This window comes from Streptopelia decaocto, assembly GCF_964273445.1.
Source record: "Streptopelia decaocto genome assembly, chromosome: 6".
NCBI lineage: Eukaryota > Metazoa > Chordata > Aves > Columbiformes > Columbidae > Streptopelia > Streptopelia decaocto.
Window position 1 is genome coordinate 16168843 of NC_138660.1, and position 26580 is coordinate 16195422.

Genomic DNA, 26580 nt, shown 5'->3' on the forward strand with positions numbered 1-26580 from the left:
TTTTACATTAAGCTAGTCCTTTTCATTTTCAGATGCAACATCTACACTTTAAGTTCCCTCAGGACTATTAAAATACTTTCAGGCAGTATTAATATACAGAGAAGCAATTAGTCATATCTTCAAGAACCCAGGTATCCCAGCTCTAAAAGTGCATGATTTAAAACATTAGTAATGGAATATTTTGAAATAATATTCTTATTCAGTATTAATGCATGCTATTATTACAAAAGTACCCATTGCATATTGTAAGGAACAACAATTTTTCTTTTGTAGACAACAACAAAAAAGCATGCTGAGTGGTAACAGATCGGTACAAACCTATTTTTAATGAGGTTCAACACACTGTTTAAGTCCCATTAGGAGCAGCTTCTTCCAACTGTGCACCAGTGTGAGCTTGCACGCTTGTTGAAATTTTGCACTGATGTGCCTTACACTGGCCTCAAATATTTTCAAAGCATTAAGGGCATTAAGACTGGATCTTGAATTTTAGTAATCATTCAATTAATTCGTTTAAATAAAATATTAAAAAACACTGTAAGAATTAGGCATAAAAGCATGTCAACTAACAAATTTAGGCCTAATGAGCAGAACATACAGGTATTTACACAAATGCTGATTTGCTGTGGTCTTTAATATTAAGAAGGCATCGGAATGTGGACCATGCGCTAAAAAAAAAAAAAAAAAGACCAAACCAAACAAAAATCCTTGGGAAGAGCAATATAAACCCCATATCAGCGGGACTGCAGACGTTATAACCCAATACAATGGCTCAACTTGCTTTAATGCGAGTAGCAGTCATATATAAACCAGTCATTTGTAGTCATTTTAGCAACTGATTAATAAAAATACTTAAACTGCAAGTAATCCACTCCAAGTCACTAGGATATTTCTATAAAGCAGTTGATGACATCCATTTTCTACATAGATGATAAGAAAATACAAAGAATATCGAAGATGAAAGAGCAGACGAAGACATGAAGCATGTTAAAATGATGCAACGAAACAGATTATATAAATTAAACAGGAATGTTTAATCAGGACAATCCTTTATAATTTTTTTTAACAGGTTCTCCAGGAAATGTTTTAATTGGAAAATGAAAGCCTATTCACACAGTGAGGCTGTTTCTTTCAAGCAGCTCAGTTACACAACTGTTACCAGAACCCTAAACAATTTAAATTGTTGTATATTGATATTTCTGAACTAAATGTTTTAAAATATTGTTTAGATTTTATTTGTGCTCCACATATTGCAAGCAATTAACAACACGAAGAAAGATTCAATTCCTCAGCTAGAATACCAAACTCTATACCAAGTATTACATGTACACAATACTTGCACAGTGACAAGCACAAGAAAGTACTAGTTGAGAACTTACTTTCAGAAATCCATACTAAGTCTTAAAATCCATTTGAATTCTCCCATGCCATCCAGTCTACAATTTAAGGCATCTCCACACAGCCATCCATCCACCCACCCATTCCCATACACACAATTTACGTTGGAGGTGTTTACTCTTACAGAAGAATCACTATGTCAATCAGGTACCATTTATTATTTATACCTATAACTGTGTCAGCATTGAGATATGACAGTTAAACCAGTGTTAAATCAATACAATATTTACATAGCACAGCACATTAAGCTTCAGACACTCACTTGGGGGATAAAACCACATTTTAGAGCAGGACAAAGGTCACCATTATAATGTGTTTGAAAACAGCTATTTACAGGTCCCTATGACATAACTATAGTCTGTACACTGTTCCAACGGGGCAGGCAGAAGCAGGATAGGCAGTTATTTTGAGGGATTTTAAACATACGATTTGGAAGCATATTATTATGCTACCCTGAACGCCATAAACCACCTTAACATTCTCCAAGGTGGTCTCATATCCTAGAATGGCAGGTCCAGCTGATACAAAACAGACAACACAATATTTACTTTGAGGAGAATGTTTTACTCCTGCTATTCAGTCATCTGAACTTTGAAGGCAATTCGTCCCAGAAACTTGTCACGATCATCTTCATTTTTTAAATTAGGTGAGCCCAGGATCTTACACTCAATTGCTATTTCTTCTTTGGTACTGTTGGAGTTAATTGCTAGTTGAACAGCCACTAGAGGCTGTAAATAGTGAGCCTAGTAAACAGAAAGATGAGGAAAATGTTTGAGATACCAGAGTAAGTTAGCATTTAAATTAACATTTAATCCATCAGAACAGTTAAGAAAAAAGCTAATTAAGAACCCCAACTTCCAAAGCCCCATCTGACTCGGGTAAACATTTTTTTTTCCAAGTCAGACAGTCAGGTATGCATTCTGCATACTATTTCTTAATTAATACATTCAACATAAATTAAGTCACACACAGTATCTTCAAGAGGCATATGACTTTAACCCTTTAACCCTTTCTGGGTCCAATTTTTCTAGGAACTTCTACTTGAAACAGTCTCTGATATTACATTCTTCTTTCCTATCCACTCCATGTCTCTTCTGTTTGTTTTGTTCTGTTTTTGAACTGCTAATTTAAGTGGTGTTTTGCCAAAAGCATTATTCAACAAATACCAGTAAACTAGCTTCCCTTCTACCTATCCCATTTACTTGTTCAGCAACAACCTATTCTAAAATACATTATCTGTACGATAGCTTTATACAAAAACCTTTCCTTGAACATTCTGACAGTATCCTGGTGAATCATACTTGGTGGAACAATTACAAGTCTTGATTCTATTCCCTGTAACAAAAATTAAAATTTAAGAATGAATGCAAAATCAATTTTGCTTTTGTCAACCCAATATTATTTCTCAAGTCAAATTCAATTAGGAACTTGAATTCTCTTGTACAGTGCCTATGAATTAAATAAGAGCTTATTTATTACACCCTGCTAAAGCAGCATTTCATTCAATATTCATAAAGTATTTCTGTAATTTGTTTATAGTTTTTAGGTTAATACTGCTGACTGCCAATTAAGCAAAATTACTTATTTTCTTGGTCGAAATTCATATTAGCCAGCAGACTAAATATGAAAACAACAGAATTATGTAAGTATAAGGCTTAAATTTTAATTGAACAAAATTTTGGGCTAGATGCTTTTTTCTCACTAAGAGACTCCTTAATACAATTCTGTTATTTTTAGGCTATGTTCTCTACTTCTCTGCCAAAGCAAGCAATACAGAATACTTAAAGTCTCATTTACAAAGAATAATGGCATGAAAGCTGATGTGCTAAAATCTTTAATGTAAAGTACTGCTAAGAACTAGACTGAAGTAACTACTTTCCTTAGATGGCAATTCTACTAGATTAGAAATCCTCCTGTGCACCTATAAACTTCAAACCAGGAGGGGTGAATGCAGCTAGGTCAGTCACCCTCAAAATTCTCCAGTTGCTAGGGTGCTACCACATTTGAGGTACTGAGTTTTCTAAAAATCAGAAATAAAAATCTCGTGTTTCCTCCGAGAAGTCATCTCATCGCCATCATTTTCCAAATAGGTAAACAAATTTCTGTCTTTGAAGACACATGGACTTTTTCTCAATATAATATATGAGAGGAGGGGAGAAGATAATCAGCGTCCTCATTAAGCATTACAGATGATCTAAAAAGGTAACATTCCCTAAGTTAAGAGAGCTGGGTGCATTGTACTGAGCAGCAACAAGCAAATAACCATTCTGGTTACCGAACTGTAGATGTAAGTACATTTATGGCTCCTATCTTGGCACAAGAGCAGCAAGATTAGTTGAGTCCTCTTAACTCCTTTTTAGAATAAAGTAATGAAACAATTCCACACTGATTTAATACAAAAATTCTGTTGTACAGCCAAGAAATCAATCTAGTCTCTTGAGAACTGGTCAAATACATCAGTCTCTCAGAACTCTCTCCACAGGCTCTTCTTTTTCACATTATGCTAATGTTATGAGAATTGAGCATCACATAAGCAAGAATCCTTCAATCCACAGCCCCTATTCCACATGGCAAAGTGAACATGAAAGGACATTGAACCAAAATCTAAAAAAGTGAAGTTTTTCCTTAACCACCTAAGTCAAGCAAGGAATAGCACTGAGTTTTGCCTGATTATGTTACTCTCCTTTCATAATCTTCTGTCAGTACAGCAGCAAGACAGGAAATCTGTCAGGAAAGTTCTTCATCCCATCTTTGGTACAAACTACCTCCTGATGTCTCCAGGTCTGCTGATGCTGTACCCTGCATTTCTTAGGGAAGCAGTGCTCTCTTTCCCCATTCTTTCATTCCAAGAAGGGGATAGAGTATGTACTGACTCTGCCTGTTGGAGGCACAGGTTGAGCCTTTCTCTAATCTTTTATGTCTAAGAAAATGGATGGTTTACCAATTCAAAAAGTCTGCAACAAAATGGAAAACACAAAACTACCCATAGGAAACATGAAAGCAAATGTTGAAGAACAACAAACTCCTTCCTCGTTAGTAAAAGCCTTGAAAGGATAAAAAAAGGTTATGTGAACTGCTGCAAGTAAGTATGGAAAAATAACTGAGAAACAAATAATTTAGTACAAAAATCACTCTGGGGAAATTACAAGCCACCACTGTGGTACACTATAGATCTAATAGATGTACATGTTTAAAAAGTACTTCTCTCTTCAATGGTGAATAGTGAAGATGTTTATTAGACTAAATAACTTGGTCAATAAGAGGCAATGTAATTTTATATTTGACAGAAGGTAGAGATTTTCCCTGTGTAGTTATCACTAGTTGATGCAAGAAAAAAAATAACTAAATTCAAGTTTGAAAATAGATTTGAGTCTTAATTTTACATATTCTGTGTCCACAAAGTAATGAGCTTTTTTTTAAAAAAAACAACACTTAAGTGTTACCTAATTGAAGAACACTTATGTTAGAATACAATGAGGATAGATGGCACACAAAAAGAAAAACAAACATAAGAAAAAAAAGTAAAAACCCCTATATCTATCTGTTATAATACCTTGAAGTGCTTCTTCATAAAACAGAACAAATAGATAACATGGCCATAGAGTCACAAAGGAATATAATCAACAACACCATCATGAATTAAACTATACATAAACCCCAATGATTAACTATTACAAACTGTATTGTAATCCAAAGAACCAGTTTACTTTTCCTCCCTTTCCCTGCATTCCAAAAGATTCCGAAAAGATATCAGCAACCAAAAGCAGCAGGTGCCCTTAATACTGCTAGCATACAGCCTCCTCTTCACTATGACAATGCCCAGTTTATTTCCTTGTGTCTAGTAAAGCACATCTCTAATCTCATCAAGCACGGTGAAATTTCTGCAGTGTAATACTCCTCATGAGTACTTCATTACAAAGTTCAAACTTCAAAATCAATCTGATATTAGGAAGTGTAAACAGAAACAAATCATTTTCAAAATGAAGACCATCATTAAAGCATACTTACATGCAAGCTTTTCCCATAGTATGGAAAGTACATTAAGTCAATCAAGCCTTCAGGAGGAAAATAATTTATCTCAACCCTGCCTTCTTCCTGTGATTGGAGATAGCAACAAAATTAAAAGTTAACACCTGCTTGATAAAAATGAATACAAAATTAGAATTGTAACCCAACGATAAAGTGCAAGATCCCTAAAAAAAGGCAACTGAGTTACAAACTTATAGAACACCTTCCAAACCAGATTTATTTTTGACAAACAGTTACATGCTACATACATCTGCTACAGTAAAGATTATTACCAACAGTATTTAAATTAGTAATCAAGTCAAGACAGCTTGGCTTCACATTTCCCTTACGAGTCAAAGGAGAGGGGGGAAAAGGATACTCATTGCAATGAATAATTTAACAACAACCAAAAAGTCTCTTCTGTATAAGCTAAAATCCCATGTATCCACAAGCAAACCTGTATAGTTGGTGAAGTAACAGCACATCTTCATTTAAGTTAAAGCTGAATTTCTGTTTAAAGCCAGGTTTTTAAGCCTCTCAAATTCAGAACAATACAACTAGGAACTATAGCCCCTGCCTGCAACAGTGTACTGTTCACAACATTTGTTCAGCTAGCCTTGGAATACAGGCTACCTAAAGGGAAACCCAAGTTTAAAATGGTGATGTTACTAGAGTTTCTGTGTGCCATCCCACCTTAGAGGAACAATATACATATGCATGCCATATCACTAGACTTATACTCCCTAGCCATTTAATCCCAAATCTTGTAATAAGAAGCAGCTACCTACAAAGTTGCTGCCAGAATTCTGACTAAGGAGGCACCCAATCTGTAAGATATACAAAATACGTATATAAGATTGAGTTGTCCCAGACACAGGCTGTCAGCATAGCGATACACAGACACATCTCCCTATATACAATATTCCTCAGGACTGTATATCTCAAAGTATGGAAAATTACCACAAATTCAAAACAGAAAAAAATGCCCACATCTAGTGTAATTTTCTACAAGGTAAACATACCACCATGCTAAAGGAAAATGTCACTAAAACACTCCCCCTGAAATGGTAAATGTATCTTCAGAACATCACTGTTGGTTTGGTGTAATTCACAAGGTCAAAGTTTATTAGTAGCTTTTGTTGTTTTTTCTATACTAACATAGACAACAGCTGCAATTTGAAAAAGATACACTACAAAGTTCAGAAGACAACTGCAGTAATAGAACTAAGCAAAAATGGAACACAAAGATCAAAACATAGTAAAAGATAAACCACAGCTCAAGAATACCTTCTCCTCACCCCCTCAAAAGAACATACAATATGTTGTTTAGGAATGGCCACATTCTTGTTCCTCTAAATTATTGCAGTTTTTCAATTATGTTTATTAAGTATTTTGGAACTTGAGCTAGTAAATTTAATTACTAAGTAGAAATGTGTTGCTTTTCACCATTATTCTTTGTTTTATTTAAAGCTCATGCAGCTGAAAATACTCATATTTCAAATATATTTCTGAAATAATGGTTAAAAAAAAACAGAATACAGAATAACATAGGAAAGATAAATAGGAGCAGAGCTTTCTGGAGCAGCTAAACACAAGTCATGCATGCAGTTATAAATATATATGCATTAGGCTATCAATGCAACAGCAGAGAGATTCTAGGACATGCAACTGCCTGTGTCATGCAACTGCTGCAGGGTTTGGGGTTTTCTTTCATAATTAATTAATCCTAATTAACATCCCTACACATCTTTTTAAAACAAGCTACACCTAAACAAACCGCACTTTCTGAAGAGCTTCAAGAATCAGCCTGTGAGTGTCACTTTTTCCACAAAGATTTGCAGGTGGTCAGCAAATCTAAAAATCAAACCACTTAGCTGGACAGACAGCCTTCCACCTCACTTGCTGGGTCTTCATTAAGACCGTGTCTCAGAAAGAGTAATTTTGCAGATGTTAACACAGTGTACAAAGACCCAAGAAAAGAACTTGGGCAAGACTGGCTGTAACCATTTGAAAAGAAGAAATGGTATCCTTGCACAAGATAAAGAGTAGTATCCATTAGTAGAAACTGTAAAACTTCTCAGACTTCTGCCACAAAAAGTGAGGTAACTCAGATGCTGAGTATGTTGACAATAGCAAGGCACGTACTGTCATTAATACAGCCATTCTTCATCCTTGTAAACTAGAAGGCAATACCTAATAAAAAGTCAAGATGGTCACTAAACAGCAGAAATACAAGTATTTTGGAATTAAGGCTATTTGTCTTTTCTGTAGCTAAAAAAAATTTTAAAAAATATCACACATCAAATCTACATCTACAGTTTTTAGTAACGGCAGTTTTAACTTGAAAGAATACTGCTGGAAGATGTTCCAGAGCACATGAAATTGTGCACCCTCAGCCCCAAATAAATACCTGAAATGTTGATCTTCAGATTTATTGGAAATGCAAACCTTTTTTGGCTTGTTTCTCTTTGTCAAGATCCTCAAGACAGGTCAGTTCCTCCAGGGTGCACAAGGAAGAACCAGCTGTAACTAGTGTCTGACACTGCAAACACTTCCCTAATCTACAGAAATTTCAGTGATGACAGTTACCACCATGTGGGGACAAAGGGGAAAGCACTCCCAACTATTAAGGGTGCTGACTTCAAAATCATATATCTATCTAAAATTTTTCTATTTAAAACAAAGCCCATAGAACATGTGCAGGGAGAATAAAGAAGAATCACCTCACAGTAGAACACTTGAAGAATATAAATTTCCAAGTGAAAAACTTAAATGACGTTCCAGGTGGCAAAGACTGGCAGAACGCACAGACAGAAGCTATTAAACTTATTTTGTATTTGAGAGACTTGTCCTCTCAATTTAAAAAAAAAAAATAAAAATCATCTATTTAAAAGTCAGATTGTGTTAAGTCCAGGCAGACATTCATCCAAATTGCTCTCAATATATGTAAAATTCTAACTATCAAGAACCAAGAAATATTTAAAACACAGACGAAGGGGAAAGAAAAATTGGTAGACAGCAAATCTACAGGACTAAAAAAGGTCTGCTCTATAATGAAGTGAACACGAGAGGATTTCTGCTCTGTTCATTTATATCACTTTTTAAGCAAAACTAGCATCTGAGTGACAAAGATGAAACATTCCTCTTATAAAAGTTAAAATTACTAGCGAGTTGCATTCGTGCTATGAACTACACAAATATGCTCATATATTCTATGAAGCTAATATCCAGCACAGGGTTTATCTTCAGAAATGCGTGTCACCTGGATTCAAGTTTGCAGTACACCCTGAATTCTTTCAATCCGCAATTGCTGATAGCAACAAAGAAGAAAAAACAAACAAGAAAACCCCACGCCAACAGAACATACCAGTTAAAGACTAGGTAAACGCCCTGAATAAGAGAAGTAATAGAGAAGTACAAATGACCACTACACTTCAACTTCTGTTATGAGCTAGTATTTAGGGAACATTCTGATATGGTGGCAGACGATAAATTTGTCTGCAAAATGCACAGAAGCCTACTGGCTATCCTTCTGCACCTTTCCAGTGTGCACACAAGAGGGTCACAATTCACATCCTTGCATCAAAAAGATTAAGGAGAGTCACAAGATATTATTTCCAGGTAAGCATTCACCTTATCCACTACAGAAGAGGAAGAGACCATTACAGAGCAGATGTATCCTGACGAGTCGAAGAAATAAAAATGGAATTGGAGACAAGGCCTCATAAGCTGACACAAAGAACAGCAAAATCCTTGAAAGTATGAGTTTCAATAAACAAGGGGCATAACAGAAAGAAGAAGTTCTGTAAAAACAAAGCATAGACAAAAGGAGAAAATGAAAATGGTTGCTGCTGCTGCTTTGTTGTCAACAGCAAAGAATTAACTGTTACCAATACTTAAGCTTTCCTAAACAGGTAAATCAGTATGAGCTAGGGCAAGAATAGGCTAACTTAAGACACAAAAAGATGCATTCAAAGTGGCAAAGCCTGAATATTTTCCCTGAAAATCACTGAAAAACTAATAAGATTAATCATCTTAACATTTAAAAACACCACACTTGTGCAGATCAGACAAATTCTAACTGGATATGGTAAAAAGCAGTACTTTGTACTTAAAGAGGATGCAAGAAAATACATACTATAACATACAATACAATTTAAGTATCTCAAAGGGTAAAAAAAATAGCAAAAAATCCCACCATGGTCAACCAAGTTGTTATCAAACATTCTTTTTCTAGCAAAAATTACCTAAGAGGACAAGAAAAAGCATCGTCTGTGATTTGCCTAGTATAGCTTTTACCACTCTCATAAAGCATCCACACAAAAAAGCTGAAGAAATACAATCATCATAAAATAGGACTACCATCAGTATTTTATAAATCACTTGAACATTAGTTCTCAACACCTCACAAGGCATTTCAGGTAGAAATGAAGATGACTGTACTGGACCCTATTCAGTGTTTTCAATAATGAGTAAGCTCATTCACTGATGGCATCAAGCCAGCAGTGATTCAACACTTCAGAGAACTTGATCCCCTTAAAATGATCATGAAAAACCAGAGAGGGGGAGCCAAAAAGAACAATAAGAAATTGAAAGCTCTGAACCTCAAGAAATCATATATAAAAATACACACTGGGAAATAGCCAAAAGAAAGATCTAAGCAGTAAAATTATTAAAATAAAGACAAATGGCAAATTCACTTAGAGAGACATTACTACTTCTAATGTGATGACAGAGGGAAAAAAATCTGTCATTAACAACCTGCAGCTAGAGGCAAACTTCTGTCCAGTTTGGGACACCACATTATAAAAAATGATAAACTAGAGAAGTCAAAGAAGAAAGAGTCCTAGGAAAAGCAGAAGGAACTTAATTGCTTTATTCTAAAGAAATAAATAATTTCTCCAACAGAACAACATTTTTTTAAGCATGGACACAAAGAAATGAGTCTCAAGTAAGAGAAGGTATCACCCTTACTTGCAACAGACTGTCATGGGGAGAGCAAAGCTTTCAAAGACTCAAAAAAAATCAAGTATTAAAATTTATGCCTACCACAGGTACCTAGGATGAAGGCAGGATCTCTTACAGTATTCGTCTTGTTAATCACTGAAATTTTCCAGCCTACATTTTTATCAGTCACCTCAAACTAAAAGCCATGACTCCATCCCTTGCTTAAGCAACTAATTTATCAAGGCTTCCACTGCTCCCCAAGCAGTCTAGGAAAAATATGCAAAGGTCAAAGTAATTGTTACAGTTGCCATAAAACACTCTGTCTAAATGCACCAGTACACAACAAATATGCATAGATTAGCTCTTATTATACATAGTTTATACTTGATTTGAAGGCAATTTTTACTTGCACAGTAACGTTAGTTTCCACACTGTGTCTTACCCATCATTTATAAAATTGTCTAAGGTGCAGTTGCAGCATGAAGAAAAAAAAAAAAATAGGTTATGAAATGGGAAAATAAAACATAACTCAATAAATAAATAAACATGACCATAAATTACACGTATGCATTTTCCTTGAGTCTAAAGCAAGTCAGGTAGCTCAAATACATCACAAGATGAAAGAACAACAGCAATAAAAAATTATAAGTATACTGAAAAACTAAATACACTAAAACTAAAGTAGACAAAAAGTAGATGAAAACAAGAAAAAAAAAAGTAAAAAGTCTAACAAGAAAGGAAGAGAGTGAAATAAATGCTCTGATACAGTATATTACTTCACTTTTCATCCTATTCACAAGGCAAATTAACTACACACTTATTTCTTACATTCAGAACTGACCTTAGATGCACACTGTATATGTGGTTCTCCTTCAGGCTTTAATCCAATTATCTGAAGGAGAGAAAGTTAAAATATTTATAGGCTTTCTTCCCTCTTCCATTATTACACACTGAATTTGAACTTTTCCCCCACTTAAATAAGACAGAGCTCATATAGGGAGCAAATCTATATAGTGTCATTTTTATATGAAACCATTTTACACTAGGACTAATATTTAAAGCATTGTTAAGTCAAAGCTCAAATAGTTACAGTGGCCACAGAACAGACTATTTTCTTATTTTACATTCAGCATGTAACATTAATGGCTCAAACCAGTTTGCAGTTCAAGTAATGTATAACATCACTGAGAAATCAAATACTTGTTCATTCTGTAAAGCTTTCATCACCTTACACAGAATTACTGAATGCATGACATTCTAATTACACTTCTGGAAGGCACACATGAAATAAAACACACTTCACCTGCACAGTGTTTTAGAATCTGTTACACAGAATAGTAAGCAAAACCAAAGAGCACCGTACTCCTTAAAACAGGGTTTTCAGATATTCTGATGCAAGTATCAAAGCCAATTTTTGTAAGCATTAGAATGCTCAAAAAGCTCACTTCATTTTACCCTCTGAACCACGTGAATTGCTAGACATTTTGGTTAATTACACTATTCCAGAAATGCAAATGTCTTGAGAAGGAAACTGAACATGTATTTCAGTCCTTTTCTACAGTCATTTTTCATAAAGTGGTAGCTGGGAGCACTTATACTAAGAATTAAAAAAATAAATAAGCACATACTCTGTTCATTTTCACAAGCACGCAGGGAGTTCCTTTAGAGTATCCAAAGGTCTTATCTTCCTTTCCAGAGCATTGTCCAAGCTCAGAGAGGTTAAAACGACATGCCTTTTTAACAGCAACATCATTCTGATCAAAAATCCTTCCTGGTGTACAGTTTATGTTCTGGGATTGCTTTGAATCGTCGTATGCTATGAAACACAAATAGCTTGTAAATCAATGGTATAAAGCATTCAAGCAGTCAAAAACTGCAGAAGCCTATGTCTAATTTACAGTTGTTAACTTGTCTAGGAGTTTTCTCAAAGGACTATTCTCAGACCAGTATTTCTCTCATATCCACCTTAACCACTTTTTCAAAGTGGCACTGTACCTGAACGGAAGAATAAAGAGTATTAAAAAATAATTAATATTGCCCTGCTTTTCAAATTCTATCAATAACCACAACTACATTAATATCTGTACATAAACTAATTATGTATTCTAAATTAATAATGTGTTAAAATATAAACCGTCAAAGTTATTACTTGGAAACTAAACCAGTTTTCCCTTTGCATATGTTTTTTTATGAACACACAGGAAAACTTCTAAGAATTTCAATGACTAGTATTAAATTGCCTCTACATTTGCATCAGGCAGTATAACTGGTATTACACTAACATTACAAGTTGTTTCTCACTTTCTTGTGTTTCTCAAGTACACAGATAATCTATTTCTATTTAACATGTCTTGTGGTTTTGTTCCTCTCCCTTATGCCAAGCCCTCAGCTAAGTATAAACAAAGGAAAATGGAAAAAGGGTAATTAATTAAAGTTCATCCTCAATGCCAGAGACCAAAACCCACTGAACTGCAGGAGAGGTGGGTAATCATGAAATGCAGCATTCCGCCCAGGAACCCCGGGCAGAGCTCTTAAAGAAAAGCCTACTCATAGAAACTTCTAGTAGGCACCAAAGCTACGAATCCAGACAAAATCAAGTACAGCTTGTGTAGCTAACAAAGCAACTCAAGCACACAGCTGAGATTTTACAGCACGTCCTCAATTCTGACTTACAACTTTTGAGGAGTTAAACTTACTAATATTTTAAATTGACATCTGTATTTCTAGATTAAGTATACATACAGGCACATATATAAAATAATTTATGACTTAAACCAGTGATTTTGCCATCCTTCAGTCTTGTCCTGTGTTACCTTTACTCCATGGTCTAAATTCAGTGTTTTAATATTTCTGTCCCTAACTACTGTGTATCACGGTGAAAATTAATAAGCTGCAATTAATTTAATGTTTGTGTGCCTCATTTTTTGAACAGGAAAATGCTGAAGTTCTTAAGACCAAAGAATTCTCGTTGAGTTACCAAGTCATTTAGATGAAGCCTGATCAGTTAAGTCTTGATAAACTTTGCCTCCAAATACATGACCTATGTAATTTTACACTGAATTATTTTGGCATATGTAATTTCTACATCTTGTAGCATTTCAACAACCGTTTCACCAAAACATTGGACTGGGACCCAAAACTCTCCATTATGTACTCCACCATTCCTCATACTCAGGCTCCCTGCCCAATACAGGTATTGATACTTACCTTTTTCTGTAAAGTATATACTTCAATAACACACATGTCTAGAGCAAGCCTGAACTTGCATCAGTTTTCATTAGCAATTGGTAACTACAAGCAAAGAAGGAAACTAATGCACTCAGCATTGACTCCTGAATTACTTGGGCAGTTTTAAGTAACTTACTTACATTCAAGAAATTTTCTAAGTGTAGAAACATATTCTGCATAAGACTGGGCATCACTCTTGTTGAAGTAAAATTCCAGTGCAGTGTCTGGCTTTGGTGATATCATAAGTCCTTAAAGGGAAAAAGTGCAAGTAAAGATCTAAACAAACTTCTCTTCCCTACACCACTCTAACCTAGTCAAAAAACATATCCATAAATTGGAAAATACCTATCTGTAAAGAAACATCTATGTTACCTCTATATTCTACAGTACTGGAAGGCAGTTTGTGTTTGAAATCAGTTATCAAAATCAACATGACATGAATTAATACTTGAATTTAATCCAACATACAATTGCAGTTCACAAACCAAACCAAACCGATTAAGAATAGCAAAATCAGCAACCTAATCACTTTCAATGAAAGTACTTTACTGATTTACTTTCCACTTTCCATATTCAGCAAATTAAACTTAAAAAAAATAATTGAAAAAATACCAGAAACCATACCCAGAAAACCTCTAGTTAGAGCTGTGCTTCAAAACTTCAGGCAGTATAGAGTGAAGCTATGATTGTATTAATCTTTGTGTTGAAGGATGAAAAAGACTGATACTGAGATGGAATTCAGGCCCTTGATAGAGGTCAACTGTCCTTCTTCCCCGGATATGGGTAAAGAAAGGTACAGAGTTGCATCTTAGGGATTTGTTTTTAACAGACAAAAGCAAAGGGTACTTTGGCTGTAATACACACAGCCTTGTACCACCAGGAGCTGCCACTAACACAGACAGCTAATGCTACTATTACTCATCACAGCTTCAGCAGCAGATGAAATAGCACTACATCACCAGATACAGTAGAAGAAATTAAATCTGTTCAGAAAAAGGTGTATGATTGATTGCTTTATTCACAGTACCTTAAAATAACTCTTATTTAATTTAAATAATTAGACCAGATAAAAAGCCTGCAGTTGTGATTCACAGATGAGTGTCTATGCATCTGTCTCTTCAAGTACAGCTGAGAACTGACATTGCAGTTCCTTGAAAGAAAAAAAAAAAGAAAACAATAACAAACACCTTTTTAAAAATCAGATTAGTTTTCTTCTAAATTACAATGTTAAAATGGTTTGATCAACATCAAATTTGGCATAAGAGGAGAAGATGCAACTACAGTGGCAACTGTTAATAATTGTATCAGCCCAGGATGATACCATGTAGCTTCCTATTGTCTGGCAAAACCAATTAAAACTAGATTCCCAAATGAATAAAACTGAAGGCAGAAAACAAGATTCATCTCCCAAAATTAAAAAATAAAATCAGGCCTTCCTTATACAAAATAAAAATTTATGAAGATAAGACTACAGTGGGCAGCTAAAGTCAGATAAATTGTCATAATGTTGGATTCTTAATAGATCCTGTAGTTAATCAATCACAGTAAGCTTCAGGAAAGCATACATGAAGTGCAGTTAAGGAGCTCAGGTCTACTAAAGATTCACCTATAGATGACCAAGCTTTTCATCTGAAGGCAGAAGTTATTACAAACGTTTCAAATTGGGAAATAATAAAGGTATATACTAGAGATATAATTTAATGCTTTTTTTACTCTACCTTTTTGTAGGTTTCCAAATAAATCATAAATTCTTTGTGCATTAGCAGCAGTTAAATTCTTTCCAGGCAAGCCCCAACTAAACGCCTTAATGACTGAGAGTCCATATAAAACTACAAATACCACTTTTGGCTGCAAATTACTTTGCACCATTAGTCATCTTCTGGTCTCCACACTGAACTGGGATTCAACAAAATACAAGACAATTAGTAATGGGGCTGAAAGGGGTTTTACACAGGAATTTTGGGGCAGAAGAGATTGTTATTATCTATAGAATTATACCATAAATGAAGGACGTAGATGCTGTTTTTCAAAGTAATATGACAAAGTAACTAAACTAGTCATCAATGTATGAAACAATAATTTGAAGAGATTTATTGCTTCAGGGAAACTTCAAAAATATCCTAAGAGGAAGGGACTGCTCCAGTTCCAGTGGATCACCATCTGCCTAGAGACTACGGTGTAAATTCTACAGAAAAAAGCTCTTTGAAGGACTGATGCATAGACTGTAAGAGATTCAGGACGTGGGCTCTTCTACAGCAACAGAATTAGAAACTTCAACATAAGATCACACCTAGGATTGTAACAGAGATCACATTATACTCTAATTCCAAGAGGGATTTTTTTTAAAGAGGGGTTTAAATCATCTGGATTTGATTGACATCATTGTATCTCAGTGTACAATGCAAGTCAAATATTAATTATAAAATAAATCAACTATGAAAGTTCCAAGTATGTTTAACACAAGAATAAAACCTTTGACCTACGCCATCCAGGTTTTGTGTGTAGATTTTTTTTTTTATAATTTAAAGTTTTACAGCCAGGAACATGACATGTTTCACTGCAAGTGAAAAACGACAGAGTTAAAGAGAAACATTAAAACAGAAATAAGCAACTTTATTAACTTACATGTATGAATAATTAAACATATTGTTCTTAAAATATTAAGTCAGAAATGCTCTAAGTTCTTAAATTAAATACTAATTGTGGCATACCTACTTTTTTAAACAAATATCCCTTATGACTTATTTCAAACCAAAGGAAAATTAATACCCTAAACTGCAAGCGGCACAAGAGAAAAAAATGTCACTGAAGTCAAGTATTAAGTCTCAGCTACTCACAGCTCCATCCACTACCAAGGTTCTGACCACCACAAAGGAAATGGGGAGAAACAGTCAACTAAGCCACCTTATTTTTTTTTTTAAACTAAGCAAGTATTTATTATTATTATTTCCAGCATTCAACCCATTCTTAACTTGAAAAAACAGCATAAATCCTTAAGAATCCCTTATACGAAGAGGACACCTGTCAGAGAAGGCCTGAACACTATGTCAAAACAAATTATTTTCAGAATCCAGAGGATTTATCATGTTGGCCCAATTGCAACTTGCTGACACAAAGATAACTAGATTACTGTATTATCTTAAGTGTTGATGCAGCCGAAAGATGCTGGTTAATTTAAAGAGTTTGGAGATCAAAAAAAGGAAAAAGTATTTTTAAAAGTTATGGCATCTAACTTCCATCAACATTTTAATATTGCATAGCCATTTAATTTTGTTGTGTTTTAAACATAAACTTGGTCCATAAGCCAAGTTATTATAAAATTTGAGATACCAAATTTTTGTGTGGCCATCTAAGTTGCATATACAAATCAAAGCCTTGCACATTCTCCAGAAACAGTAACTAGAAAACACTAATCTCTTTGGTGTAGCTAAAGTATGCAGAAGCATCCTAAATCTTTCAGAGTGAAAATTCTTCATTTTTTTCCAATATTGAGATATAAGAAAGTACAATGTCAGATTTTTGTTATATATTTCAACAAATCTAAAAAAAAAAAAAAAAGAGGAAAAAAAAATACAATCATTTTATTATTTGTTTTTATTTATGCAGGTTTCTTCTTCTGTCACATATAACTCCTTGAAGCAGTCAACAGTGGGACTGCATGGGCAAGTACACAAAGGAAGCAGTAGTGCCAGAAAGCACTTTCAGTGGCAGCTACATGTTACATGGACTTAGTGTCATCATAAAATGGGACCTTCTCTCTTCAGTGGATCCATATGTAATATGACAACAACCTCTGGAACCCACAGACATTCCATGTCAATTGAAAGCTATCTAATACTATAACGAAAACTCTGGAAACACCTTTATGTCATAGACCTGCTCTTGAACAGATCACCCTCGTAATACAGCCTTCCTGTACTGTCTTCCAAGTATCAAATACCAAGCACGGGTGGCCTTCCAAGAGAACTGGTTTGTAGTATCTTTAAAGTAATTTTATTAAACTACAATCCCACTTCTACAACAGCACGCTGTGTGGGTGTGCAGGTAAAATTGCTGTCTATGTACATGACAAATTCAACTAAAAAGAGCTTAGAGAAAAAGCAGCAGAAGTTAGCATATACACACAAAAAGCTACTGACTGAATTTATGCTATAAATGTATGTAACATGCCTCACATCAAGTTTCACCTTTGAAACCTGTAAGTAATTGAATAATAATCAGTTTTCCATATGCAGTTCATACTTCAAACAAACTCTCAAACGAAACTTTGCTGTTAAACCCAACAGAGATTTATGAAAAAATAAATACACTGTTACCTGGACTAGAAATCCGGTCACGATATTTTGGTATATCACTGCTCAGTGTCTGAAGCATAACCCACATTGTGAATGTGAAGAGTGCTGCTAGGAAGCCATAAAATACCAGATAGAATAGGAGGATCAAACCTGTAAAGAAAAAGCTAAAATTACTATTTTGATTTCAGCTAATTCAATTACTCATCTTGAAAATCAAAATGGGAAATAAGCAATACGATCTTTGCTTGTGGTCTCCAAACCTAATCCCTTGCCATTCCTAATTGTAGTTATAAATCGATATGCCTTTAGCACACATACATACTGCACAATACAGAATAATCATAAAATCATAGAATGTCCTGAGTTGGAAGGGACCCACAAGGATCATCGAGTCCAAAATAATGCATGGAAAAACATTTTCTTCATACTTTCTGGCTCTTAAAATTTACAGGGTATTTTGGCATCTCTATTTTTGAGAGAAAAGCATTAAAAAACACTGTTTAGGCTACACAGGAAAGCTGACAAAGATGACTAAGTAGTCCATTAGAAAAAAAATAGCTTAACTTGTTTAAGGATGTTACAGTTTTGTCTACGGAAAGGAAGAGGTCACAGGGAAGATAAAAGAACTGAATGGAAAGATAAAATTACTACACTGGATGCAGAACAGGTAGAAAGCAATTGGTGCTTTAATAACATAGTTGACATTTGAGCAAACTCCACACAGAGCATTCATTCACATGTACATCTTGTTACAAGAGACTTCTCAAGGTGAAAATGCTTCTGCTGCATATTTTTGAAAACAAACCAAGCCTTCTATTCAGACATATCAAAAGTCTTTGCCTAACACAACCATCCGCTTTACTAGCCTATCCCTGGGACCCAGCAACATTCCTGGAATTCACCAATTACACAGATGTTACCGGCTTCAACTTGCCAGTTCCTTAAGGAAGAGCTCCTCCAGACCTGAGGAAACAGCCTGTGACAACACTGGACCTCTCCATCACTTTGCTGCAACAGATTGCTGAGTGAGAACACTACTTAAGAAAATAGCTTGAAAACTTACTGTGATTAAGTGTTTTTAATTTTCCCCTGGTCTCCCCCCTTTTCATTATGCATACACAGACATGCACTCCAGATACAGAGATCAGTCATTTACTGGAAAGAAAAGGTAACAGACAGGCCAAAGTTGAAAATCTCACACTAGAGATGATAGGGACTCAGATCAGCTGCAGTGTGTGAACTTTGAGCAGCTGAGACTTAAGGACACATGCATATACATTGTCAAAAAGAATGAGAGCTATACAAATAGGGAGGAATTCAGATGCTTGCACAGACAACCATCTTCAAAACCTTTCTAATTCAAAACCATAAGCAAACAATTATGCAAATCCAATTTTTATCAAATATTCTAGCTACAAGGCTGCTATCAGGAAGTCAAAGAGATATAACTCAAGTCAAGAAAAGCACATCAAAACCATTATGCAACATTCTACCACTGACACTTGGTTATATGAGAGAATAATGCACAGTATTTTTAACCCTTCCACAGAAAAGGAAAAATGAAAAGCAAAAATGACTGAACCCCAGTGATGACTGCTGTCCACTGGAAGATGACAGAAGAAAGCCTAATCCCTGGCTCCTGTCCCAGCCACTATGCTTGCATTTTGCACTGAAATATTTTCTAGTGTACTGACACCCCCAGTACTCTGTGACTGCTAAAGATGTAAGCACCTGTATTGCTTCTCCTGAAAGAATTCAGTGTACCTCTATTAAAATAATGATGTGGTTCCCAAATTATCTTTACTGTAAGTTTTCTGCAGCAATCAGCTGAATGCTACTGAATTTTGGGTTGATTTTAGTTTTCAATTTTACACATTGAGAAATTTACTTACCAATCTGCAATAATCTGAAAGTGATCAGCTACTTAAAATACATTTGGGAAACACTGAGATGTAAGATACAACACAGTGTTTAGAAGTTAAGCAGCAAAGTACGTGAATGCATGAACAAGCTTAGTGAACAAGACAGCTAGACACCTGTTATGAACTATTTCTAAGGCTATCTAGAAGCTGAAAAGGGCATATAAAAACAAATAGTGGAAATCTTAATCAACAAAAGCTATTATGGAAGTTGCATCTGTATTTGGCACCCAGCAATTTGCTTTACCTATAAGCTTACAATTGCTTTAACTGGATCCAAAACAGAGCAGTTATCTTTTGATTAATACCCAACGTATTTTGAGTATCAGAAACCCGACCAAACAAAAAAAGCTCCGTTGCAAAACCTTTGGTCAGTTCTTATTTTGATCCCTACAAGTAATCAACTACTGAACACACTTTCATCAATCTGGCTAAAAAGTACACTTTCCACCGAGACCAAGACATTAATCAATCAGTTCCAATAGAACAGAAAAAAAGTTTGGCATTTAAGACAAGTACCTTCTGTGGTAATTAGCATAAAAGCAAGAAAAGTTGGGCAAAACTTTTCCATTGAGCTATTTCAGAATACATCTGTATTTTCATTTCCGAAAGATTATGACTAACTTCACCAAGTTAAAAAAAAAAAATTATATATATATGTGTGTGTATATATATATAAAAATATATAAAATCCCTGTCCACTTGTTTATTACTGATGGGCATAACAGCACCATGGTGGTGCATGTCTAAGCAGACATAACCCTAAGCGTAGTACCGCTTTGGGCCAATACCACTGCAACATCTGCACTCCTGGTCTTGGCCCCATTTAGAAGCCCCCTGAAGAGCTGAGCCATGCCTGCTGCAGCTCTCCTACCCTGCCCCTCAGCCGAGGCCATGGTATCTACCCACCCACACAGCCTCTCTACTGAGAGGGGCAGGGGGCTGCTGGGGTCCCGCTCCCCTGCCAAGAGCTGCAGCGGGGCAGAACTGCAATGTCTAGGCAGTCCCTGAGGAGCCCTCATGCCCAGAGGGAGTGCCCATACCAGGGAAAATGAGAGGGACCCCAATGTCTAAAACACAGTCATCGACTCAATGGTGAAGACTGCAGTGTCAACAGTCCCCTCCCAGCAACATCATACCCAGCAGGGCTGCGGCAGTAACAAGGCTGGACAGACTTTCTATGCACAGCCCTGAAACACCACTAACCTCGCTGAGTCCAGCAAAGCTTGCACACACACATACACAGTTATTTTTAATCTTTATTTTAATACAGTTTGTACATACACTGCAGAACACTGACCACTCGACTAAATTGTCCCATTTGTGCTACTTTGCCACATGAAAACGAGGGAAAAACAAACAACAAAAACGCTCACTGCAAGATCCAACGGCCCCAAACTGCGTAAGCTGTTCTTTGTGAGTCTATTAGTATTAATTATCCTAAGCTAATTGCAGTGAACAAGCCATAACCTGTCAAGAAGCTCTGCCAAAATAACTTCACATAACGCTGGATTTCTTGTCAGGAAACAAGATGTACCCAAGTAACAGTGGAAAGCTATTCTCCACATTTAATCCAAGGAAAGTACAGCTACCACGCCTAACACGCAACTGAATTCAACCGTTGCAGAACATCTTGCTACACTAAACCCTTTGAGCCTCTCAGTCTGACACCAAAAGGTGTCACACAAGGAAAAATGTCAAAACCAAAATTCTGCATTACGGTTTTCCTAGCTGGTTGTTTTGGATTTTTTGTCTGTTTGCTTTTATTGTTTATTTTTCTTTGTTTGTTGTTTTGGTTTTGTTTGTTTAAATTCAGGTCACTGCAGTACCAAACCCCCTTCATATCCTAACCACTTTGATAAGCAAAAAATGCTACTTCTGAAGGAACATGTTGGTGCCATCGTTAATTTGAGTTCATTTGCATGAATCAAAACACTTCTCCACTATGTAAATTAGAATTTCTGACTCTGGTGAATGCAAAATATCACATACGTGGCCATCATTTCCACGACGAATAAAAGCTTTCCAAACTTTCCATGGCAGAAGTGATAAAAAGCATGCCAATCTGGCATAAACTGGGTTGGCAGTTCTACCTATATGTAATACACAGGTATCAATATAAACACTCTCAAAATAGACATGGAAGTAACTATTATACCTGCAACAATGAAAATGAAATGCCATCTTTAAGGTTTGTTGGACTGAAGGATACAGCTAAGCTTTCAAAAGAATATTCAGTAGGTCTGAATTTCCATCTACTTCAAGACAATGCCACCTCTACGTTGAACACCTTGACAAAACTAGCTTTACAGAAAGGCTTAAATAGGCTTGACATGACATCTAGTGTGACCATAAATGAAGTGCTGCTAGGCAGTATATTGCCTATTTTTTTTGCACAAATTATTTTGCTGTAACTTTGTGTAAAAAGAGATTACTGTCTGTACTGTAAGATGATGCACACATCCGAGTGTATAGTGAACATCCCATTACCATACTTTCCCGATGATCTGACTCAGTTCTTGCTATATTTCTAGGCAGGCACAGCACCCTGCCATTACAGAGACAGATGCTGGTCTCCCTTGTACTTAAAGGAAGGCCCCACATGGCAGTCTGCCAAGCTCTCCTTCCTTTGCCCTACTGAGTACACCCTGTGTGGAACCCCAGGGCCCATCCTCCTTCCCCATCACCTTTGCGAGGACTATTAGCACTCCCCACACCTTGCTGCTGAGAACACCATCAACTCCAATCATCAACAGTTTTTTCCAGTATCTTCTGCCTGTTTAATACAACAAATGATTATGCCAGATAACTAAAACCGTAAAGGTTTTGGTTTGGGGTTTTTTTTTTGAACGATTCATATTGAGTTATCCCTCAAGTCTGCAAAAGTAAAGTAGAAATCTCTCATTTTTTACAGCAAGAGGAGACTCGGTAGAGGGTTTTTGCCAAACTGTAAAAGGCAACACTTCATCAAGCTATAACAGGGAACATTCCCCTGTACATGACAAATTAGTACAGGAGCTGCTTGTGTTTGATCTTTTTACAAATCCTGGTGTAGAAATAGCAAATAAGGATGAGTACTCCAATGCTATAGCACTCAGACTCACAGAGAATCCCTGCCTTGCAGTTACAATTTACATAAGCCACCAGAACTGCCCCAGACAGGGCAAAACATGCACATACTGTGAATAATTATTTAACAGTTTCTTTACTGATTCTTTCTTATTTCTGTGTGGAAGCTGTCTTGAGACAAGAGAAATATGCACAGAAGAATCAGAGCCAACTGAATTCTTATCACACTGCCCCTGGAGACACCACACTGCTGGCAACCAGAGCTCTCTTCTCGTACCTTGCCTTTCAGAGGAGAGACCGACAACAAGCAAGTTGCAACAGTCAGTGAGCCTGCTCTAAGCCCTCATCAGTACCGCAGGGGCAGAAGTGAGACCAAACCCTGCATATTCTTCTGTGCGAACAGAGCCATGCAATCAGTGTTCTGAAATTAAAAAACAAAAACCACACTGAAAGCACACACCACCCCCCAAAACAGCCAAAGACTATAATTTACTTAATATATGTAATTAAATTTAAAAAGCACAATAAGTTAATAACAAAATGCCAGGACAAATAAATACCGATGAAAAAATAAATTGACAATGTATAGTGTTGCTGAACAGTCACCTCTTAACGTCCAAGCTAAGGAAAAGGTATATAGCACTAACCACATACCAATCACCTGAACGACTTTAAAACCCCTTTATTAATGAAGTAAAATTATTCAAACTGCTATCTAAGCCTATGCATACTTTCTCAATATGGAAAAACTTATTTTGTCAAGGGAGCTGGCTGTAGAAACTCGATTGCTAACTAAGTCATATCAATCTCAAGTGTTATCTATTGGCCTTGGACTAGCACAGACTAGTAACACTGCAACTTATCCTAATACGGTAAGTTTAAACAGAGAGCACTGTTTCAACTTCACTTTCTTTAAAAAGTTACAAGCTATTTCTAATAGTGCCCACAGTCTTTGCACTTGTCAGACTGGTGACCCCGTCAGACTCCTGCAATCCACACACCCGTTCATCCAGCCCACGCACTTCAGGAAACCTGCTTGTACAGAAAGATCACTAGACAACAGCATAGTGGAAATTTCCTCTCCCTTGCTATTCAACTGGCAGAGTAGCTCACAAGCTCTTATTTCCATCTGAATGGAGAACTCAAGTCAGAGCTAGGGCCCTCTCTTGACAGACAGGAGACACTGGCACGGCAAAGAAAGCACAGCCCATGCACAGTCTGCTCCAGGCTCCTCCTCACTATTTCAACATTAGTATTCATTGAGATTGTGTCAAGGCCAAGGATATATTGGCCTGTCCCTTTACACCACGCTGAGATTCTTGTTGGTTTTGTAAGCACAACTGTTAAATATCCCAACTACATCCAAGTTTTGGGAGGAGACGCTGCATTTTCTTAAGTCAGTAAATATGTCCCATGAGGACTGATGAAACATCCTAATATTAAGCATTTATACAACTGTTTAATATGAGAAAACATACTCAAAAAATCCAAATATTTTTATTGGAAGCAACAAGATTAGGATAACATGCTTTCCAGCTCAGAGGAAAGCAATGGGAAGACTACCTGAAAGTAGGAAAACAAACACTGCCTTCACAAGCTCCACTGGAGAACCTTCATTTAAAAGCATCATAAAAGATCCAAAAGCCCTGTGTTGGAGCAAATTTAGCATGATGACGTTCAATGATACGCAACAATCATTCTTTTGTAGACTATCTGGAATTGGTGCTCATGAACTTTTTGGCTGGCTTTAGGTTTTGCCTGGGGGTTTTTTGGTTGGTTTGGTTGGCTGGTTTTTGCTTTCCGCCTCTGATCCGCAGCTACCGTTTGGAAGTACAAAGGCGATTCGCGCTCATTCATTCTCGATTTCCTGCCGTGCTGGAGCGCGGGGGGCGGTGAGGGATGGATGCACCGATACGCACGCAGGCTGCCATCGCCCGGGAGCGATAAGCGCGGGGCGGGAGCCGGCCCCACACCTCCACGGCGGAAGCCCGTCACAGCCGCACCGAGGCGGCCCCCGGAGTCCCCCCGCCGCCCCCCCGCCGACCAGGCGGAGGAGGAGCCTGTGGGCCCAATTTGCTGCATTTGCGTACTGAGGCGGGAGGGTGAGTCAGCTCGGGACGCGCTCGCAGAAACTCCCCTTCTTCCCCCGACCCCCACCTGCTACGGGAGGCGCCCCCGCCCTCCCTCCCCCCCGCTGTCACGGCCGGAGCTATTTTTAGACCGGCGGGCGGCGGTCGTAACGGTTACCGAGGCGCGTGCGCCGCGTTCTCGCGAGCCGCCTCACCTGCCCAGGGCGGCCCCCGCATCCCGCCCCGCATCTCCGCGGGGGCCCTCCCGCTGCCGCCCGGCCCGCGCTCGGTCTCGCCCCCCGCCGCCCCTCGCCTTCGCCGGCGGCCCGGGGCGGCCCCCGCCTCCCCCGGCAGCCCTTACCCCAGCTCTTAGCCGTGCGCCCCAGGAACTCTCCGCTGTTGGGGTTGTAGACGAACTGCCGCCACTCGGCCATGCTCTGGCGGAAGGGCTTCTTCGCTTCCTTGGACATGGCGAGGCGAGAAGCGGCTGCGTCGCGCACCCCGGCGACAGAGCCTCGCAGGCAGAGAAAGCCGCAGCGAGCGCCCGCTCCCAACCGCTAAGTAACTGCCGCCGCGGCGCCCGGCGGGAGAGCGGGCGGGGGCGCAGCCTCCCAGGACCGGCCCAGCCGCACAGGACCGGCCCTCCCCGCCGCGAGGCGGGACTCGCCGCGACACCGTTCCGCCCTCGCCAGCCAATCCCTGTCCGCCGCGCGCCCGCCCCCTGGCGGCCCGCGCCCCGGCTGCGCGCTGGCACGAGGCGCTGCCTCGCGTCCGCGCCGGGTCCGCGTGCGGCGGCGGTTGGGGCCGGGGGCGCGCGGGGGCTGCGGGAGCCGCCGGTCTCACTCACTCCGCGGGGCGGGGGGGGACGGGGCGGAGGTGCGGGCGGCTGTGGCGCCCCGCCCGCGGTTCGGGGCCGCTTCGGGCCGGCAGCGCGCGGCTACGGCCGGCGGCGGCGAGACATGGCCATCTCTGGAGAGGGAGACGTGCCGCGCTGCGGATCGCGCCCTAAATGGCACCTGCGGCCCCCCCGCCCCGCTGCCTTCCGCCGGCACGCGGACAGCTCCGCCCGGGGTCTCGCCGCAGCCGCCCCGGAGAGCCCGGGGCGCCGCCGCCCAGCCCGGGGGCTCCGCTGGGCAGCCTGCCCGTGCTAAAGCGCTGCCGCTTTTTCCCTTCCCGGCCCCGCAATCGGTTATTGGTGACGCCGTTGTATACAGGATTGAACCGGTACCTGACCGTGCCTGTGTGGGGGCAGACACGCTGCTCTGCAGGAGACGTTGCTGAAGCACAACGGTGTTAAAAAATGCCAGAATAGGGAAAGGTTAACAAGCGTAATTCCCATCGCAGAACTTCCTTTAATTGTGCCACCATCCTGAAACCCTTGGTAAACGAACACACAACGTGTAAAAATGCGATAGAAGGTGTATTGACACTGCGACTTCTTTGAGCACAAGACTCAAAAACTCGTTTGCTACCACGCTCTTAAAGGTCAAAGTAAGAATAGCACAAAAAAAAAGCATTCTCCATCTCTCATCTGACAGCAGCGGAACAGACTCCATTTACTCTGGCGTGGATCGGGAGCTTAACTCCTTAAGCTCCCTCTTTCCGTGGAGCGGTGCCCGGTGCCCGCCGCGCACCGCCAGCCCAGCGCCC

The 26580-nt window shown here is 38.5% G+C and overlaps 1 protein-coding gene across 1 annotated transcript; it reads right to left on the reverse strand.

The window, feature by feature from the left end:
* Positions 1 to 1007: 1007 nt before the first annotated feature.
* ATP1B3 (ATPase Na+/K+ transporting subunit beta 3) lies at positions 1008 to 25667 on the reverse strand. The gene is made up of 7 exons (XM_082057025.1): positions 25292 to 25667; positions 17895 to 18023; positions 13719 to 13826; positions 11979 to 12166; positions 11192 to 11242; positions 5404 to 5490; positions 1008 to 2138 (listed from the first exon to the last, which is right to left on the reverse strand). Exons 1-7 carry the CDS (start codon positions 25398 to 25400, stop codon positions 1968 to 1970), a joined length of 843 nt encoding a protein of 280 aa, XP_081913151.1. The 5' UTR covers positions 25401 to 25667; the 3' UTR covers positions 1008 to 1967.
* Between the last annotated feature and the right edge of the window lie 913 nt (positions 25668 to 26580).